We start from the raw sequence: 21,697 nt of genomic DNA, 5'->3' as shown, positions 1-21,697 counted from the left end.
TTGTATCTTAATAATAACAACAGTGACAAAGAAATAGCATATTTCACAATGCTGTGTTTGGCAGAAGCGGGTGAAAAGTAATATTTTTTTGACACAGATGTTGAAAAATGTATGCTGGTATGACTGATTTATGGGAGTGATAACAGTTTCAGTATATCCGGTTACAACAAAGTTTTGTCAATGTAAGCAATAATCAGACCATTTAAATGTGTCATCTGTACAATGCTAATTATCTGAAGTCATAATCATACATATAGTTCAAATAGTACATTAACCTCAATGTACATAAATGACCTACAATCGCTAATAACACAGAATTTTGAGGCACTTACTTGTTAATGCACGCGCACATTGAGAATCGAGTCAATTTGTAGATGAACTCAAACATGTTTCATTCACCGTCATCAGGTCATTCTTGTGGGCCTTAAATGTACAGTAGTTAGCCAAAACATGCCTAATTAAAATTTAACTGCACTAATAAACTAACCACCAGGGGGTGCTGAAACTGAATACATTGAATAAAACCTCGCTTTCTAAACAGATGTGATGCTTTTGATATCGTGACATGACACCAACAATAATTTGTATATTGCAATATTGCCTTTATCATTACATCCCTAGTTGTTAGTCATTTTTAGAATGATTCATTTGTTTTGTGTTTGTAAAATGGGTCTCACTATTGAAATGTCTTTAATCACTGTATAAGCAAAAGAAACATGCTGTATTTAGATAGTGTGGTACCACTTGCTCTATTCAAGTTGTTAATATAGTGTGTGTTCATGTCAGTGAGTTGTGATGTTAATATTCAATTCTGTGAAAAATGAATTTCATCTGATAAAAGATCATTTTTATGCTTGCATTTCAGGAAGGGAAGAAGAGACTCTTTTTGTTGCTGATACTCATGAAGACGCCCTTGATTGGCTTATCACAAAGATCAACTAGGGACTTATTTACCGCATGCATTGTTATTGATTATGGCGACTTATTGTTGTCTGCCCTTTAATAGATAGCTATGACTTTGCAAAGGATCGCTGAAAAACCGGCTTGGGTATACATGGACTGACCCATTGATCCGATTTAAAGGTGATTGGGTTGTGCTATTGATTGCATCTGTCTGGACAGGTTTGCCGCTGTACAGTGGGCAAAACTTTTAGTGCAGCGAGAGGGAGCAATAACACCAAATAGGCCTCGGCAGCCTACTTGAAAAGTTGACATGACCAACAAATGGCAATATATCTCAGCATTTTATTTCAGCAAAGGAAAGGCCGGTTCAGAAAAGATTTGGAAACTTATGAAATGCTAGCTTCTTTTTAAATGTGGTTATGATGAGGAAAGACAGTCAGATAATTATGTTATGATTAGTCAGCTGTAAGCATTAAGCATCTAATGTGACAGTTTTCACAATCAGGGGTTCAAGACTACAATATGGATTTACTCATCCATTCTCTTCCCTCTTATCTGACTGCCTGCAAAACAAAGTCAAGCTATTAAAGCGGGTATTGAGTGGAGACAAAATGGTTTGAAGAGAAATATTGACATGAGTGTAGCCATTTTTCTATGCTTTTTTCCCTGCTGTTTTTAAATTAGAATCCATTTCTTTGTTTGGCAGCCACGCTGTGCCTGAACAGCAAGGATGACTTCATGGATTTCTATGAGTGAAATGCCACCGGTCACCCAAGGACTGTTTGGTGGGATAATATTCTGCACTGTGGAAAGGACAGTTGGAGAAATAGTCATTTTAAAATCTAATACTCAAGGGTGACACACAAGAATGAACTATGCTGATTGTGTTCAAGTCAAGAAAATGACCAGCTGGGTAAATCCATGAGGTGCAGGTTATGGATGATGCTTCCAGTCACTGTATGCATCTCTTGCATAAATAATTCAGAATTGTAAGGCAAGGAAACAATTTGTATCTATATGTGTGAACAAAACCATATTTTGATTAAATCAACAACAAATGGATGAACAGTATATGTGAAAAAAGAGTATTGCTACATCTGGTCAGTTGCTTATGGGTTCTCATAGGTGGAAGTGCTACTCTTTTGGGAGGAGCTCTATAATATTATGGAACATTTTGCCAGGCTCACAACGTGTATTTTAGTTCATTGCAAAGGTATTTGATGGCTCTCACATTTTCAAATCTTCCCAACTTGCTTTGGCAAAAACAAAGCCCGAAATGCACAGATGGGACGTAATGAAGTACATATACTTTGTTACTTGAGTTAAGTAGTTTGTATCAGTACTTTGTACTTTCCTGAGTATTTATTTTTGAAACTACTTTGTACTTTTATCCCTTACATTTTAACATGAGCATCTGTATTTTTTATCATCATATGAAGCGTTACACACGGTCCTCTACACCTTACCTTGTGATTGGCTCTACGACAGGCGATCACATGGTGTGATCACATGGTGTGCAATTGGCTAGATTAGAACAACCCTTAAATATGGCGCCACCATCATAGAGGGTGATTTGAACTTGATAAGAAGAAAGCTGCAGACTGCCAGTCAACAATATGAAAGAAGGTTCAATCATGTCAGGGAGGAGTGAACCAGCGAGCAACATGAGCGATTGATACTCAACTGTCGACTCAACGCAGAGCAAGACAGAGAGTCAATAGCCGATGTATACTCATTTTTGCTCCATTTGCTAATATCTTTCAAACTGACATAGGAGGAAACACCGGGTAAAATACTTTTTACTTCTACTGATCAAGTACATTTCCGAGCCAGTACTTTTTTTTACTTTTACTTGAGTAATTATTTGATTGAATCATTTTACTTTTACCAAAGCTGTTTTTTTTTTCACACAAGTAATTGTACTTTTACTGAAGTAGAGAATATTAGTACTTTACCCATCTCTGCCAAAATGTCTTGATGGGACACCTGCAATGCATTATGAGGACATCAGCGCTGCCTGACTGCAGACTTGGGTCAATTAGTGAAGTTCAAAGCAAACATAGTAAAGCAGCATTTAACTGTTACGCTGCACGTAAAATGAATAAGCTGCCAATAGAAGTGAAGTCAGCCGCAAGTGTAAATGCTTTTAAATCTAGGTTCAAAACAATGCAGATTTCCAATAAATATGATTAAGGTCTTTCAAAGCTTTTTTAAAAAGTTCTCCAAAATCTTACTTTGCCTTGTCTTATGGGGACAACGGCCCTGTGCTAAAACGAAAAATAAAAATTCCAAGAGATCAAGTGGTATTTACCATACCCTAATTGATTTTTGTAATAACACTTTGTTCTAGACCTTTTTTGATATCATAGTCTTACGTATCAAGCAGTGTCTTACTTCCTGCCTATTTCAAATAAACAAGTGACAGCACAGTAGAAACCACGAGGCGATGCCAAGCCTCGCCTCACCACACTGTGTGGTGCCACACAGCACTGGGCTCCATTCGATGAGACAGCATGGGGCACAGATCGATATGGATTAAAACTCTGTGTGGAGCTACTTATTGACTCCTCCTCTATGCTGTCTGAAGCTAAATGTGTTCAACTATTATCATTGATTGCAGAATTTTAACCTTTTACAACATAGAGGAAAAGTGGAGTCTGGGAGGTAAACCTGTTTGAACTGAGGGCCATTACAGTTAAAAAAATAAAAAAAAAGTGCCACCAACATTGCCACCACACCTTTTTCGTGCCACTTGTGGGGCAGATATATCAAGCTACTTAGAATGCCGCTTGGTGGGGGAGCTGGAATCTGAGACGCATTCCACCTGCCACACCCCAACCGAGACACACATACAGCGAGAGGCCTGGCGGTATAGGTCTCAATCCCCCTGGCAGTGCTGGACTCCCCATAGTGCTCGGCAGGATTTCAGAGATAATCCAGGCGCTCGCAGACAGTCGCTGAATGTTAATCCGCAGCCATCTCTTTAACTGAACTGTTAAATCTCAATCGTACTCTCAATCATTCCTCCTCCTTATAACCGCCCACCCCCACCCCTTTATCCATTACTCTCCTTCCTCTGGCTGAGTCTACTAAAATCTTGCCCACGCCACTTGATCCTCTTTCTATCATCTGATTTTAACTTTATCCTTTCTCTTCATCCCTGATTTTCTTGGAAGCTATAAGACCTCAGCCTTATTCTCTCCTCTCTGTTTTCACTCTCGGTTCAGCCCACTCTCAATTGGGCAACAGTACTTTAATTTTTAAGAAAAAACACACATCTGTCTCTTGTAATTACTGTGCAGGTGATGAAACTCTGAAACAAATAGCTTAGACTACTTTTTTTTTTAAGAAAAAAAACTCACTTGATTATCTTTTATTAATGATGACACAAATTCTCATTTCATTTTATTTGTATTTTAGAGCAATAAAGTGACAGGGCTGGAACTGTTCCCCCTGAAAATTACACAACCAACCTCTTAATTTGAATTCAGCCAAAATAACACTATTTTCATTATTTTGCAACTTGATGTTCATGCTCTGATAAAAAGAAAAGGAAAAAAGTGACTCGCCTTTTTCGCTGAAGTAATCATTTGAAGGGTTACTCTTTTACTTGAGCCATATTCTAAGGTAAGTGTATTCTTGGGTACAATATTTGGCTACTCTACCCACCTCTGATCAAGCAACTGTAAAGCAAACAATTATTTCCCCATCCTTTCTGAAATCCACATAACTTCCCTCAGTGAGGCATCTGAACAAAATATAATGGCATAATGTCGAGAGTGGTGTAGAGATGTGAATTTTATGACAATTATAACAATATGAGCAATTATCATCTGCAAAAAGACTTTTTAACAGACTGCAGGATGATGTTATATTCACATTTGCAGCCCAGATAAAAGCTATTACACGGTGTGCAACGGGCTCTATTATCCAGGTATCAACTATATAAACAGACAAAAGGAGTCAATTACAGAAGCACAACAGCAAAGGAAAGACAACCACGTAATAAACACAGATAAAGATGGGGTTAGCTGGGTATTTGAAGAGAGGCTATAGTCATGACTTACTGATCACATAGTCTCCAAATGGATCCTCATTCTCCTCATCGTCTAGATAAGCTGGAGGGAAAGGAATCGAGGGGAGAAAAATAGAAAAAGAAACAAAAAACATTAAGAGGAATGAAGACAAAGGATGAAACAGCATGAGTACGAATAATAAAAACAAACGGCAAATGAACAACATAAATAATGCTCAACCAAATGTATTTAAAAGGGATCAACACAAACATATGGAATGTCTATTACGTCTACTTAACGATCCCACAGTATATACAAAGTACAGTACACTATCTATCCTACAATGGGAGCAAAGCTCTGACCCTTAAACTTCAGTAAAGCTTCTTTTAAGCACCATGCAGAGGTAAATATGATCACTCATTCTCATTTTGATTCTCTCGCTCTGTCTCCCATCCTCTTGCTTTCTCTGGTATATCTGATGATGACATGAGAGACCATTAAAGCCCACTAAATTTTCAATTACAGCAGTGGCGTAGTAGTCAGCGAGTTAAAAGTCTGGTGACAATGATACATCACTAGACTGGGGACTGCATTTACCTGATGATTATCACTACTTCATGCTGCCAATTAGACACAATAAACTACTGTAATGTTTGACATTGGTCATCTTGTTCAAACTGTTTCTCATCCAACCGTACTTTTCCCTTCATTGGACGTTAATGTGTCTCTCAATTAAATTGCCTGGCTGTCACTAATTTATAAACATCCACACGCTTTTGTCATGGTCAAAAATTGTGTCCCTGTTAGATGCTCCATGGTCAGCTGTCAATGGTATTTTTGCAAGGCGTTTAGAAAGTACATAAACTCAGAGTGAGATCAGTGAGCACTGAGGGACATACAGTGGAGCGTAAAAGTCACCACCATTCTGCTGACTCTATAAATTAGGAGTTCCTAACTTCCTCTAGCATTAACTTCTGAAAAATAAAGTGCAGCAGGAGATTCATGGCAAGGTTTTCTAAAGCCTGCTGTGTGATAGCCGTATATGACCAAGCTTAAAGTCGAGGTCTGATGGAGTGGTGTAAAGTGCATTGCCACTGGACTGTGTGGCAGTCTGAACACGTTTGTGGGCAATTACTAGTGCTTGTGACTTTGTTGGATCCCAGGAGAATATCACCTTCCTGACTCTATTTCTAACCATAAGGATTTGTGAAGGTATGATAAGGCTATGGTATTGTTTTTCTGAGGTTGGACTCCAAAAAAATCATAATGCTACAGCTTAGACATTGTCAACATTTCTGTTCTTCTGCTTACAAGGACATTTTTTATTAATTTTTTTACAATATGAACAGAGTTAAGTTTTGGGATGAATTGCAATAGATAATGTGAACCTGTGGCCTCACAAATTATCTTCCGAATTAATGGACAAAAAAAATCCCATTGGAACAGTTAATAAAATAGCAGATGTCCCTCCTGCTCATATTGGTGCATACAGATATATGATATTTACACATATTTTGGAAGTAAGGATGCAGGTGCATTTTCTACTGCACTGAACCTGATTCTTAGAAGGCGGTGATTAGGTTATACACAGGGCAGTGAGATTAGAATTCGATGAGTTCTAATGAACTTACTGGAGCCAAACACACAACACACGGTTTGCTCTATCTATTTATTGTATGCAGTATCTATGGTCTCCGCTGGTAGCTACTGTACTATAAGTAGCATGCAGGCTAACTTATACAGCATTCAGGATGTTTGCCTCGAGGACTGTATGGTTTTAAAACTGAAAGTGTGTAATAATAACTGAAACAGTTGGCCACAATGCAACGCAAGATTCAAAAAGAACAACTTTTCCGTAGTTAGAACAATGTGGCAGCAATGCGTCTGAATACGTTTTCAAATAATTGAATGTTGAGCTTTGTAAAAACACTTTGTTTGTTGTAGATAAAGCCCTTAAGTCTTCTCCATTTACTATTTAGGTCAAATTTGATTTATTTTCAGGGAAATTTGTCTCCCCCGGAAATATGTCATATTAAATTAAATTACGAACTGACAAAGGGGTCTGCATAGACACTTCCAGACCCATTTTGAGAGCCAAGAGCTGAGTGTAAGTCCATCTTGTCACTTGGAGTGCCTCCAAGTCACTTGCTCTTTAGACGTGAGGCATATTTTATTCAGAAACTCCAGAAGATAGCTCCTGTATCATTATCAGTTTTATTTTTGGCTTGTTTAATGGAAAGCCCCATCAATAACGACAATGCACATCAGTATAAAACTTCTCAAAAGAAAGACATAAAATGTGCTGCAAAGGTGCCACAGATTCCATTTTCAATCAACAAAATGGGCAGGAGTCCGCACGTTGCTTCATGTTCTAATTAGCTTTCTCTTAATTTGAAAATATGTACTGGTGCTGTCACCAATGTCCAACATGAAACACTAATGGCACTTAGTAACAGAAAAATTACCTACAAATTGTGTCCACTTTTATGTTTATTAATAAGAGTATGAAACAACGTGATTTAATAATTTAGGAAAAGCTGAAGCCAGCAACTGCAGAAAAGTCATGTATTGTTTGATTTAATTTATCCTGAGTGCCCAACCTAAATACAATTGTTTAAACCTGGGACAATATGCCCCAAAAAATTCTCTGGCCAGCACCAGACAATTGCCACAGTGCACTGAAATGATCCAGACGCAAGGAAATGTAGAATTGGAAGGAGTATATTATCAAAAGTGATAAGGCATGACTCCTTCTTGTGAATGGCTTCAAGTCAGGTGTAGATTTTTGGAAGCTCAAAAATCACATCGCTAAATAGACAATCTTTTGTGTAGCTGTCCCATTTGCTCCTGCCTTTCAGCCGCGTTATCTAAAGACGCAAAATCAGCCATGGCAAATCATCCCAGGTTTGATCAATCATGTTTTATGTATCCATATAAATGTATCTATCGGTATATACTCCACCCAGATACGAAAAATGTACTCTGCTGCAATTTAGCATGTTTGGCAGATGCAATCGTAGGGTTGCTCGGTTTGTAAATCAGCTTTCACATCTGTTTGCGTGAGCAATCAAGTTTGCACCTGTTTTGGCATGAACTATATTTTAGTAAATCAGGCCCAAAGCAGTTAGGCTAGATACTTAAAGTTGTAAAAAATTATATTTTATAAACAAACACATTTTCCTCACACAAAATTTTAAACGGCTATACGCATCCAAAACATATATTCAACAAAAACCTTGCCTGGAGCTTATGAATAAATCATTCAGAACAGCACTATTGGATTTGAAAGTTCATGGTAAAGCTTGGTCATTTATAACATAGGTGTCAAACTCCGGTCCTGGAGAGCCCGAGTCCTGCAGGTTTTGGATGTTTCCGTTCTCCAACACAGCTGATATATGATCACCTCATCAGCAAGCTCTGCATAAGCCTGATAACGATCCTGCTGATTGGAATCAGCTTGTGTTAGAAGAGGTAAACCTCCAAAACCTGCAGGACTGCTTCGAGGACCGGAGTTTGACACCAATGATTTACAGCACCAACGAAGAAAAACAAAACAACAACAACAACAACAACCTGGAAAATATCTGTGCACATCCAAACAGGAGCATGGGTAAGCATTGTGATCAGTATGCTGAGTGCTGATCTTGACCGCAGGAGATATACACACCTTTGACTTCACTTTAAGACCGACAAGCACACAGGCATGCTGCATGCGTGTGGATGTCCGTTTACCTCACTAGGAACAAAGTCCTTGAACCATGCGTAGTACAACGGCGCATACAAATACACAAGAATCCATACACGTGCGTGTTTGCAAAAGCAGGCTGTCAGTGCTGTTCTCACACACCATTCATCACAAGCTACTAATTCTGTTAGACCATTGTTGAGGCGTTCACACCCTGCGTTGTTCTCTGAAAACTCATTCAGACGCTAATGCTGCCAACCTTTCCAACAAACATACACGCGTGCTGACTCACGTTCACTACAACCCCCCACAGACACACACACAGCAGAGACCCTGGGGGGAAGTGCTGGTCATGAGGGATTAACAATATCAGGACTGATAGAAGTTGATGGACAGGTAGTACAAGATGGTTAAAATGATGTTTTATCCAGATGAGTTTGACAACATTTGTAAAAGATTGCGGAAGAGGATTAGGGCCAGTGAAGAGGGGGGAAAAAAGGGTTGGCAGGATTCTCATTTCATTCTCAAAATTTTGACTTTAATCTCAGTATTCTGACTTTAAAGTGAGAATTCAGACTTTATTCTCATTCTCACTTTAATCTCAGAATTCTGACTTTAATATCAGAATTCTCACTTTTGTGACGTAGAGCTATGGATTGTGGGGGGAAGTCAGAAAGTCAGAATTCTGAGAATAAAGTAAGTGGGAATTCTCACTTTAAAGTCAGAATTCTGAGAATAAAGTGAGAGTTCTCACATTAAAATCAGAATACTGAGAATAAAGTCAGAATGCTGAGAACCTTTTTTATTTTTTTCTGTTCACTGGCCCTAATCCTCTTCAGCAAAAGGTAGATCCTGGAATGGTCACAACACACAGGCAGACTTCACTGTTCCTACACTGTAACATATTACACGTTTTTTTTTGTTTTTTTTAGACTGTGGGTGTACTCTGCAGGAAATCCTTTCACCATACTGAAAAATGACAAGTTTTAGCTTGCCATGACTGGGAGTCAGGTAACTAAGCATGCTCAGATGGAAGAAGGGTTAGACAGAAGGCCAGACTAAATTTAGAGCCACCTTTTCATTCTTTAATTATGAGATTATTCATCCCGTCACACACGTCACAATGCTGGCCTATGATTTATTATCTTGTTGAGCAGATGGAAAGATTGAGGCAGAAAGGGAAGACCGAGAGAAATATTGTCTGAAGGCAGCTAATCAGCCTACCAGTTTGATTAGGCCTGCCCGGACCAAAGTGTATGGAGCCATAACCGGTGTCTTTGTTTGTAAACCCAGCTAGCAATAAACCAAGATTTATTAGCGTCAAGCAACTGGGTGGCATTGTGTGGTAGCTGGCACTCTGACATTGGGCCATCCAATTTAAAAATTGAAGGTAGTGGTTGATGGGAAAATTAAACAGGTGCAGTTTTGTTGGGCTACTTTTCATCATGTAATATAATTAATACTAACAAGGAAGGATGTAATGATTGGGGAGTAGTATAGTAGGTTATAGTTATGGGAAAATAAGAAATGGCAAATAGATGTGCAACAGCATCATCGTCACCTTCTTAAAAGTCATATTTTGACAACAATGTTTTTTTGTTTTGTTTTTTGCCTTAAACATCGCCTCAAGATGATGGCCACCTGTGTTAAAACCAGCTACATCTTTAGTTAAACAGATCATTCAATTCATAAATATAATATAATCAGTATTTGGTTCAGTGGTTCCAGTTTTCTGAAGAAAAAAAAAGACTTAAGCCATTATTTTAGGAAGGTGACAATATTTATTTATTTTAAACGCATTTGCCGCAATCGCCAAACAAAAGCCACTGATAATTAAAAGCTTAGTATCTGCCTGTTTGCTTTTCTAATTAGCGGACAGGGATTGTGCAGCTTAATCAGCCATATTATGTATTACATAAAAGACAACTGGACATACTGGCAATAAATGTCTTACTCCACAGTGGATAAATAGAACAAAGCATTTAAATATTATGTGTCTAGTAACAATGTATTACCCCACCACAACATTTCTCTATCAACTATATAATTCATTGAGTATAACACATCCCCTGCAAAATTGCCTATCAAAATCAGATTATTATTTATTTATTTATTTATTTGCCCCCTGCTGGTTACTAACTTCTCTGTGAACTGACCACTGCATTCAGCTGGTCACTTTGGTACCAAGCTTCTCTTAAAAGGTGTGGATATGTACAAATAGCTGGAACAATGTTACAAATTAAACTGTTTAACATCAGACCATAACAAAATGTGTTAACAAAATGTGTTACACCTCTGTATGTGCACACTGCAGCTGCCAAAGCAACAATTGCCATGATTATTTAAAATGAAGGAAAAAAAACGCAACCAATTTTAACATTTGTGAGTCCAATATTTTGGGGGGCAAATATTGATGAACCTAATGCACAAAACATTTCTTAACTTCTGCCTTCAGTCATTTTGCCAGGATATTAGTGAAAATGTGCCTCTGTCGACAGAAACCAATGTTGAACTTGAATTACATTCAGGCCTTGTGTTTAATGAAAGAGAAATGCAGGGCCATATGGACCCTGGTACACAAGCACAAGGCAGTGGACTGTGGAGCACAGCTGTAAACTCTGCCCTGGGCACCACGTGTAAATCAATGTCAAAGCTGGGCCTTATTTCATCTAATGCATGTTTTAATCATTTTTTCCACCTGATCAATGCTGTTTGAATGGGGCCATCATGCACAACTGTGGGAATTTACAAGCTCTCCGTTCTCTTGCTTGTGTTTCCAGACTGACATTTTATGAGGCAGTACGGACTGCGACGGTAAATCTCTTGCTCCACTTTGGCAAAATGAAATCTCCTGATGCTGCTCTTCACACCCATATTTGTTTGTCTCACTATGGTGCTTGCGCAAATTGAACTTCTATCAGCTCTGCCAAGTCAACGTTCTACTTGCTTTATTTTAATAGTGTCTGGAATGTGCTATAAAAGTGAAGTGTCTAGATCCAATACTTGACTGTAAAGTGGAATGTAGGAAAATTTTGAAATCTTTGACCTGCATGTAGGCAAGTCATTGTAAAGGCCTAGATGCATCAATCCGGCGTCGAGAGTCGGACAGCGTTAGGGATGCGGCATGCGCCGTCTGATCAGTGTATAAATTACTGTCGTAAAGTTGGATCGAGTTGGAATACGTTGGAGGAGCATTCCCAGCAAATGTTTGGACCCTTTTTTTTCCTGCTGTACCCTCCGCATTTGAACGTACAATGTACAGAAGATCGGGAAGATGACTTTGTCTCTTTGGTTCCAGAGAGGCCGTCATTGTATGACATTACAGTTAAAGGATATGCCGATAAAGGTATGAAAGCCAAACTATGTCATGACATGGGGACGCGACTGGATATAGCAGGTATAATTTCATTTTATATACCATACTGTGCAAAAAGCCGGACGTTTACATTTATGTGGGAGGACATCGTGAGAGAAAAAGTAACCGGTATGCATTGTTTACGTTTCCGGTTGCCTTTAGGAATAATGACTACCGCCGCCGATGGTATGGAGGGGAATTACTTCTTGCGCATGCTACGTAATAGTCGAAGTGGTGCGGTGTGTATTTCCGTCATTTTTCTACGTGACGTGCCGACGCCACAGGCGGTAGCCGTCTGTCACATTTGGCCGACGTTGGATTGGTGTATCTAGGCCTTAAAACTTTTATGTACTTGTCTATTACTGAAATAAATAAATTCAACACTTAAACCATCATGGAGTACTACTACTATTACTACTACTACAACTACTACTATTACTACTAATACTAACAACAACAAAAACAATAACAATAATAATATTAATAGTAATAATAACAATATGTGACAAAGGAGACACATGTTCAAACTGTTTAATTTCTAGCAAGTATGACATTTACTCGTAAGTTTTTGTTTATATACATTTAGCTGTATCAAAGTAAATTCATTATTTCATAAACAGTTCGCTCAAATCCTGTAATTTTTGGTTCCCTCTTATTTTGAAATCATTGCAGTCTTGTTTCCTGTGTTTACCTCTGTCTTTGTTTTCAGGGCTGGGCATGGTCAGGTTTGCTGGGCTCCTCACACAGCTGCTTTCCATCAGCAATCACCCTCAGTATTTAAGCTGTAGTCTGACATCCATTCCCTGCCAAAAGCTCCCGTCACTTTCATGGTGGTTGAACACTCTGCCTGAACTTATTCCAAGTTATTTTTTTGCTAGTCCCTTGTTAATTAAGAGTGTTAGTTACTTTCCTTGGTTGAATTTTGACTTCGTCTCCTAGTTTGCACTAGTGACTTTCTCTTTGTTATTCAGCTGTTTTTGAGAAGCTTTTTTTTCTGATTAATTTCCCCTTTTTCTTTCTTTCTTTTTTTTTTTGCCTCGACGTAATGAGAGCTCAGCAGCTGCCACACCCTCATCTCTGTTTGTTTGTTACTTTGTTTGTTACTCTGTTTAATTAATAAATTTTGTTTGTCACTTCGACGTCAGTGTCTGCTTCTGGGTCCTAATGCTAGCTATACCTATAACAAATCCCTCCCAAAAGTGACTATTACTTTAAAGAATACTATATATACTTATTTCATTTTCTATTTAGAGATTACGGAGCATTGACAAATGTCTTCCTTCAAAAATTTGAATAATGTATTTAAATATGTGTAACATACACACAATATATAATATGTACATAAGGACTAATCTATATACATCCACATACTATGGTAACTCTCGGTGTGGTAATTCTTAGCGAGATTGTGTTTACAATAATTTATATTTCATTAATTAAACCAATAAAAAACTGATATTTATTAAGTACAAAATCCTCATCAACAGGTTTTGTCACTGTGAATAAAACCTACTCAAAGTTCTCTAAACCATTTGATTTTGTTCTTCCTCTTGACAAAAGGTGTACTTTACAGTATTTTGGTGTTAATTGAGTTGAGACAAGCAAAGGTGCCTCATACTTGACTGATCTCTCAGTTGTCTTCCGGATCACACTCTTTAATTTGTTATTCACACAGGTTGTATTCCTCACACACTTAACATCTTCAACACTTGCAAACATTCAAAAATAGTATATATTGTTAGAATACATTCCATATGAGAAGAAGGCCCTTAAAAAAATGGTGAGCAGGTTGTTTTGGCAAGTACATATAGAAGTTGTAAAAAATGAGGGCTTCTCTAAACATTTTTATTACATTTATTGTTTTTTATGTATTTATTTGTTTATTTTTTGTTTTATTCAACTGCTCATTTGACAGGTGCATATGCATGCCAGGCCTTCAAATACTGTTAAGCCTTCAATGACTATGCTTTCTGCTAAAAACCCTAATTGGAGTCATTTATTGAGTTCAGGACAAACTTTCTAGTTGATGAGAGGTAAGGCACGTGCATATAATAGTTTTATATTTGTGAATTAACAGAGTAGTTTGATTCAGTTATGTCAACTCATCTCAGCTTAACTTTACTTATAACTTTATATGGGACCAAACATAATAACTTCTGTTCCCTTTTTAGTGAAGTTCAAAAAATGTTGTGTCATAAAAGCCTTGATTTTTTTCAGAAAGGACAGAAGTGGTCTTTTTGCTCAGCAGGAAATAGATCAGACTTTCATTAGCAAAGCAGTGAAAGGAAATACCATGTTTTCTTATCATGGAACCCAGATACAGCAAATGCAATAAAAACAGCAGGGGCTCCAAAATAGAACCCTGTGGAACACCATATGAGAAAAGGGGGCAGAGCGGGACTCAGAGCAACCAAGGCTAACACATAAAGTTCTGTCAGCCAAATTGGATCTAAAAATCAGGCATTTGGCATTTGGTAAAAACAATTAGTTTGATTGTTAAAGAAACGATATTGAACAATAATTTTGACAGTTGTTGCATTAAAGCGCTATTATTTAGTGGTAAGCTCTCGTTGTGTGTGTGATTGGTGTGAATGATTGTATGTGTGTTTGTAATGCAATTGTGGTGCTCAATTTCATTCTACATAAAATCCAAATGTATAGATGTGCCACTTTGTCATATCATGTTAATAACACATCATGTCACGAAAGCTGTGTGGCAACATCTCGTTTGTAATCTACAGTCAGGTATCCCGCAAACAGAAAGACCGGCAGAAACACAAATAGCTATTCACCTGATATCTGTCATTGTTTCTATTTTGGTACCACAGATCTACAATAGTGCACACGTGCACATTCAGGCACACAAAGACCCCCACCTTGTGGGGAAACCTAGACCTTTAAACTGACATCTGTCAGTCATGCCAGCATGCCGCGCTGACAGTAGCTGGTGAGACACACAGCATGAGACAAAAGAAGACTGAGGAAGAAGCTTTAAAGATGAAAAAGGCAGGTGGGGGAGGCGATGAAGAAGAGGAGAAGAGGAAGTAAGACTTTGGAAGCTTATTAGAGACACTGTGAGATGAGAGAAGTGCAGCTTGGCGTTTTGGCACATCACCATCTTTTTGATTTGTTAGCAAGTGTTTATGATGTTTCTCTGTCTGCCTCAGTCAATATCTATTATTAGATTATCAGATCCTCCCCCTGCTATTTTGACACTCTTGGAGCTCCTGCTTCACACTTACACACATGAGCAAGATTCATACCCGCACGTACCTGTAGCCAGGGAAAAAGCATCACACAAATAGTTATATTATTTGGGCCTGCAGGAGTCAAATCATACTTCTGGGGGCTTTGAGGTGCCATCAGTGTCAGATGTTATGTTTGGACCAAGATGCAGGAGCAGAGGTGGGGTGTTTCTCATTTCTCAAAGCTACTAAGTAGCTTAGCAAGTGGCTTTATCAGACACACTCCGCTCACTTTTATCTGGCTTCCTCTCTGCCTCTGATCTCTCCAACACTCAAGCCCAAAGCTAGGAACCACTAGACCCAAGTATCCTAAACATATAAAAATGTACTTTTTTCTCCCTTAATCAGAAACCCAAAAATGTGAACTTGTTCTTCAACAGTCTATGACTTGCCAAGCAAAAATCAATTTTAGGAATAATTCTGCATTACATGTTACCTAAACAGTTGCCAATAGGATGTCTTCAAATTCATGTTTTGCAATTTTACCCTCTGGTTCAATGTCACAATAATTCTCGGAATAAAATCCCGTTAATCAAGAAACGCTGATTGAGATCTACAGACTTTGGCCAATTAGTGGAACCCAGAGTTTGAATTAAACATGGCGAAGCTGCATTTAGCGGTTATGCTGCCCACAAATGAAATAAGCTGCCAACAGAAGTTAAGTCAACCCCGAGTGTAAATGCTTTTAAATCCAGATTGCTTTTTTCACATACCTTTGATTAAGGTATTTTAAACATTTAAAATGTTTTTTCCTTTTAATTATTATTATTATTTTAAACTTCCTTATGCAATTTCTTTTTTCTTTTTTCTGGAGAGCTCAGTTCATTCGGTAATTTTACCGATTTGACATGTCATCATCATTGCTCTCTTTTTTTTCTTTTCTTTTTTAAAAGGAAGGAAGGACTAAAGAAAAGAAAGGAAAGTGAAATCCAGCACCGACCAGACACCACCCACCACCCACCGGGCCACCAACCAGAGTCCTTCAACAACCCCAGAAACATCTAAATTCCAACAAATCAGGGAGACCTCAAGAGACCAAAGGAGAGACTGAGGAAAGGAAAGAAGGACAGACAAAGCAGAGTGAGATCCACAGACACCAGCCTCCACCGATTCAACGACCAGAGGAAGAAGCATATTGTGTCTGAGTTTCGATAGATGATGGTGTGGTGGATCTGGCATGCATGAAAATCTCCACCAAACAGAGCAAGCGCAACACCTCAGGGCCCCCCAGGCCACGGCAGCGCCAAGGGACAACCCCCTGAATGCTGTTAGCTACTGTGTCTGTTGATGCTTATAGGTGTTGTCTTTCCTTGTGTAAAGCACATTTAGTTGCCTTGTGTATTAAATGTGCTACATACAAACCCAATTCTAAAAAAGTTTGGACACTATACAAATTGAGAATAAAAACTGAATGCAATTATGTGGAAGTGCCAAATTTCAATATTTTGTTCAGAATAGAACATAGATGACAGGTCAAATGTTTAAACTGAGAAAACTTATAATTTTAAGGGAAAAATATGTTGATTGTAAATGTCATGGTGCCAACAAATATAAAAAAAAAGTTGGGGTGGCTAGCAATAAGAGGCTAAGTCAATTGCGCTTATAAAAAAAAACAGCTGGAAGACCAATTACCACTAATGAGGTCCATTGGCAACTTTATTGGAGTATAAAAAGAGCTTCTCGGGGTGGCAGCGTCTCTCAGAAGCGAAGATGGGTAGAGAATCACCAATTCCTCGAATATTGCGCAGAAAGATAGTGGAGAAATATCAGAAAGGTGTTTACCAGCGAAAAATTGCTAAAAGGTTGAAGTAATCATCATCTACAGTGCATAACATCATTCAAAGATTCAGAGAATCTGGAAGAATCTCTGTGTGTAAGGGTGAAGGCCGAAAAATCATGCTGGATGCCCATGATCTTCGGGCCCTTGAACGGCACTGCACCGCAAACAGGAATGCTTACTGTAAGGGAAATCACAGAAAGGGCTCAGCAATACTTCCAGAAAACATTGTGGGTGAACACAATCCTCCGTACCAGCCGCCTTTGCCAGATGAAACTCGACAGTACAAAGAAGAAGCCATTTCTAAAGCAGACCAAGAAGCGCAGGCGTTTCTCTGGGCCAGGGGTTATTTAAAATGGAGTGTGGCAAAGTGGAAACCTGTTTTGTGGTCAGACCAATCACGATTCCAAGTTCTTTGTGGAAAACTGGGGCGCTATATCATACTGACTAAAGAGGACAAGGACAACCCAAGTTGTTTTCAGCACTCAGTTTATAAGCCTGCATCTGTGATGGTATAGGGTTGCATGAGTGCGTGTGGCATGGGCGGCTTCCACATCTGGAAAGGCATCGTCAATGCAGAAAGGTAAATTCAGATTGGAGAACAACATATGCTCCCATCCAGGCATCATCACTTTCAGAGAAGATCTTGCATTTCTGAACACGTTAATGACAGACCACATGCAGCACCAATTATAACATCATGGCTGCGTAGGAAAAGGATCCGGGTATTGAAATGGCCAGCCTGCAGTCCACTTATTTCACTTGTAGAACACATTTGGCGCATCATAAAGGGGAAGGTGCAACAAAGAAAGCCCAAGACAGTTGAACAGTTAGAGAGACGCGTGCTAGACAAGAATGGGACAGCATTCCTATTTCTAAACTTGAGAAACTTGTCTCCTCGATCCCCAGACGTTTGCAGACTGTTGTAAGAAGAAGAGGGGATGCCTCAAAGTGGCGAAAATGGCCTTGTTCCAACTTTTTTGAGATTTGTTGACACCATGGAATTTAAAATCAACATAGTTTTCCCTTAAAATGATACATTTTCTCAGTTTAAACTTTCGACCTGTTCTCTATGTTGTATTCTGAATAAAATATAAAAAAATTGGCACTTCCACATAATTGCATTAAGTTTTTATTCACAATTTGTATAGTGTCCCAGCTTTTTTGGAATTGGGTTTGTAAATAAACTTGCCTTAGTCACTCTGCCTCGGACTGCTACTGAGTTTGTATATGATGTCACTCAAGTGCAAACAACACGCACGCACACACACACACACACACACACACACACACACACACACATACTTGCCTCTGTGTATTATGAGGACATTTTTTCCAAACCGGTTTAATTGTGTATTACAGGGACACCCCTTTCTGCTAATGCCAGAGAGATGGGACTTGCACCCAAAATTTTTTTTTGGGGTTGTCCAGGAAAATTTCACTTCAAAACTTGAAAAAACTCAACACACGAAAAAAAGAAAAACCTGAAAAAATCCGTAATTGTGAGGACATAGATAATGACCTAAATAAGCCACGCCCATTGCAAAAATGGTAATTATGAGGACCAACTCACATTACAAGGACAAAGTTTACACAACACACAGCAACCATGTCACTGAAGTGATTTGAAAGTTCTGGCATTCTGACTTTACACAAACTAAAATGGCATTGATGTGTAATGACTTACCTGATATAAGGACACATTGTTGTACATAACAATACTGTGAAATGCAAAGTCATACTTGATCTGTCCTAAAATTGTAAGTTTTAACATGGTGCTCATGTTACAACTTACAATTTTAGGACAGACTGAAACTGGTATGTTAATAAAACTGCTTCTTATGTGAACAGGTTATCTAGGTCAAACACAGCTTTGTAATGGATAAGCTCGACATGAAACCAGATGCAAAAGAGTCAGTGAACATTGAACATTTTATTCTTTAAAACATGACTACCTCTCATCTTAAAGGATGAGCAGTTTTCTCATAGCTCATTCCTGAAATACCTTCGGATTTCTGAATTTCTGAAACAGGTTCAATGTAGGAAGTGTCCGAAGTACTGTGAGAATCTGGAACATATTCCTCTGCTAACGAATCCTCACTTGAACTGGATACATCAGCAACCTAATTTTTTAAACGAAAACAATTATTACATACATACATACATACACATATTGTCGCTGTTCTGTGAAAAACACTTCCACCATAGGAGCTACCGGAGAGCAGCCCGCGACCTAAAAATGGAAACGTGTTTTTCACAGGACAGCAATGATATCCATATATACAGTAGATGCACACATACTTATGCATATATACAGTGGCTCTAAAATTAACCTGCCAGATGCGGGTTAAAATTCATTTTGGCGGGTGGTCATAAATATTTACTAGCTTTACTTCGCTGTTACTTAGTGATGTTACACTCGAAGTAGAAGCTTGAGAAAAGTGTCGAGCGCTCGCGGCAGAAGTAGCTCCCGCCATTGATGGGCTAATGTGCTAAAGTTAATTTACCAAAGGTCTTCATCATCAAGCAGTTTTGCATTTTTTTTAAACGGGATATGTGCCAGATGCTGGAGCAAACTAGAAAAGCATTTAGAACCTAAAGTTTGTGCACATACTAAAGATTATTATAAATCTAGTCACATTTATTCGAAAGATGAGATGAAGCATTTAACAAGAGGGATAGTTAATATGCTTAATCTATGGCATTGCCCCTAAAACAGATATTGTGTGATACAGTCCTTCAGTTACAGTAGACTTTTCTATTTTACCGAGTCAGACAGTCGTTAAGATTGAGACAATTGCTCAACATTTAGCTGCTTGCAACTAAAGATAAAGGTATAAACATGGGTCATAATTTATCCTCTTGACTAAATTATATTCATTCAATGAAAATGCCTGCACTATTAATTCTGGTTGCGTGAAACAAAGATCCATTGCAGATACAAATAACACAGAAGATAAAATACCCATCATGCCAGTCCATTCTAGTGCAGCGAAAGGTCCAAAACATAAAGCACATTTATCCAAGCTTGATACAAGTAAATTAACTACCTGATGTTTACACTTCTGTTTAAAAAAATAAAATAAAATTGATAGCGAGTTCATCTCTAAAATCCACCATAAATAAATTAATGGGAACAAAAGATCACTACAGTGCATAATCCAAATCACCAAACTGCCAACAAATCTTCAATTTGAGATATTTTTAATGTTGACTTGTAGGAATTTTAGTCCCATACAAGCTTATTGTTGGATACAATATTTTGAACGTCTTGGCAATACACATTGCATAAAAAATTGTTGTGATTATATTTGTTAGTTATATAGTTCAGCCCTAGCATCTACTCTACACTCTTCACTCCTAACGTCTTGCTTCTGAAAACTGATTTCAACATCAATATTCAAAAAGAAATCTCGTCACCTGGTCAACTTGGTCTGTGACAGCTACGTCTTCAGCTATGTCTTCAGGTTGTGCTTCAGTTGAAACCTGGTACACATGAAGAGAAAAATACATATAAAATTCAATTCTTAGTAACACGACTGTACCTGTGCATTTACATAGTTACAGTACATACAGAACAATTAATAGGTTAAAGTATTGTAAATGCAAACTCATTTTATTTGCCATTACAAAAATAAATAAATAAATCCTTCTGCACTACAGGTTTGTGTAAATTGGTGACGTCTATTTTTCACAATGAAACAAAAACAAGAAAATACACAGTCCTCAGAGAATCCATACCTGACCAGAGTATGAATTGTATAATAACTCCAAGCCCTCAAAACTTATTTTACAGTCACGGTGTATGAATACACTGTCCTCAGTGTCAGTTATTCACAACTATAACATTGTGAGGACTAAGTATCTGTGAGGGCTGCACAGTATTGACAAAACATGCGACATGGGTGTTTTATACAGTAATGGAGATTATTTCGACATTGAACATGGACCTAAAAAAAAAGGATCTATCTATAGCTATATATTTTTATAATCCAATGAAAAAAAATACACGATAATCCGGAAAAATAAACATGCTCATTGTGATCTAATCTTATCCAATTAAGTTATTTTTTGTTAGTAATGCCCCTCGATACGTTTCTCGTATAGCGATGCGCAATTAAGGTAGTCTCTGATTGGTCAAAGTCAGACTAAAGTATACAATCCAATATTCATTTGTTGCTTGTCTTTGCAATACACATATTGCATGAGCCATTCGTGCGACAAGATATTTTTTTATATATTGTGCCAACGTCTTGCTTCTGAAAAATGTATTTCAACGTCAACATTCAAAAAGAAATCTCGTCACCTGGTCAACTTGGTCTGTGACAGCTACGTCTTCAGTTATGTCTTCAGGTTGTGCTTCAGTTGAAACCTGGTACACATGAAGAGAAAAATACATATAAAATTAAATTCTTAGTAACACACAAGTCTGTACCTGTGCATTTACACAGTTACAGTACATACAGAACAATGAATAGGTTAAAGTATTGTGAATGCAAACACATTTTATTTGCCATTTCAAAAATAAATAATCCGTCAGCACTAATGGTTAGTGTAAATTGGTGATGTCTATTTTTCACAATGAAACAATTAATAGAAAATACACAGTCCTCAGAGTGTCCATACCTGACCAGAGTATGAATTATGAGGACTGTATGTGTAACTCCAAGCCCTGAAAACTTATTTTACATTCGCAGTGTGTAAATACACTGTCCT

General features: G+C 38.0%; 2 protein-coding genes across 3 annotated transcripts in view; both read right to left on the bottom strand.

Moving 5' to 3' along the window:
- Nucleotides 1-21,697, bottom strand: part of LOC147168211 (teneurin-2-like) — a 277,180-nt gene that overhangs the window by 161,476 nt on the left and 94,007 nt on the right. For both annotated transcript variants that reach the window (XM_086085533.1, XM_086085534.1), the window contains exon 6: nt 4,971-5,021. In XM_086085533.1, coding sequence (XP_085941659.1) covers nt 4,971-5,021 — 51 coding nt within the window. The remainder of the gene's footprint in view (nt 1-4,970; nt 5,022-21,697) is intronic.
- LOC147168212 (uncharacterized) overlaps nt 18,896-21,697 on the bottom strand; it is a 10,450-nt gene continuing 7,648 nt past the window's right edge. Inside the window, exons 6-7 of the mRNA XM_086085538.1 lie at nt 20,402-20,467; nt 18,896-19,104 (exon numbers count right to left, since the gene is read on the bottom strand). Of these exons, the coding sequence (XP_085941664.1) occupies nt 18,940-19,104; nt 20,402-20,467 (231 nt within the window). The 3' untranslated portion in view covers nt 18,896-18,939. The remainder of the gene's footprint in view (nt 19,105-20,401; nt 20,468-21,697) is intronic.

The sequence above is a fragment of the Leptonotus elevatus genome, chromosome 9 (assembly GCF_054856555.1).
Source record: "Leptonotus elevatus isolate MCC_2025b chromosome 9, RoL_Lele_1.0, whole genome shotgun sequence".
NCBI classification, from domain to species: domain Eukaryota; kingdom Metazoa; phylum Chordata; class Actinopteri; order Syngnathiformes; family Syngnathidae; genus Leptonotus; species Leptonotus elevatus.
This window is presented reverse-complemented; position numbering and strand designations above follow the sequence as displayed.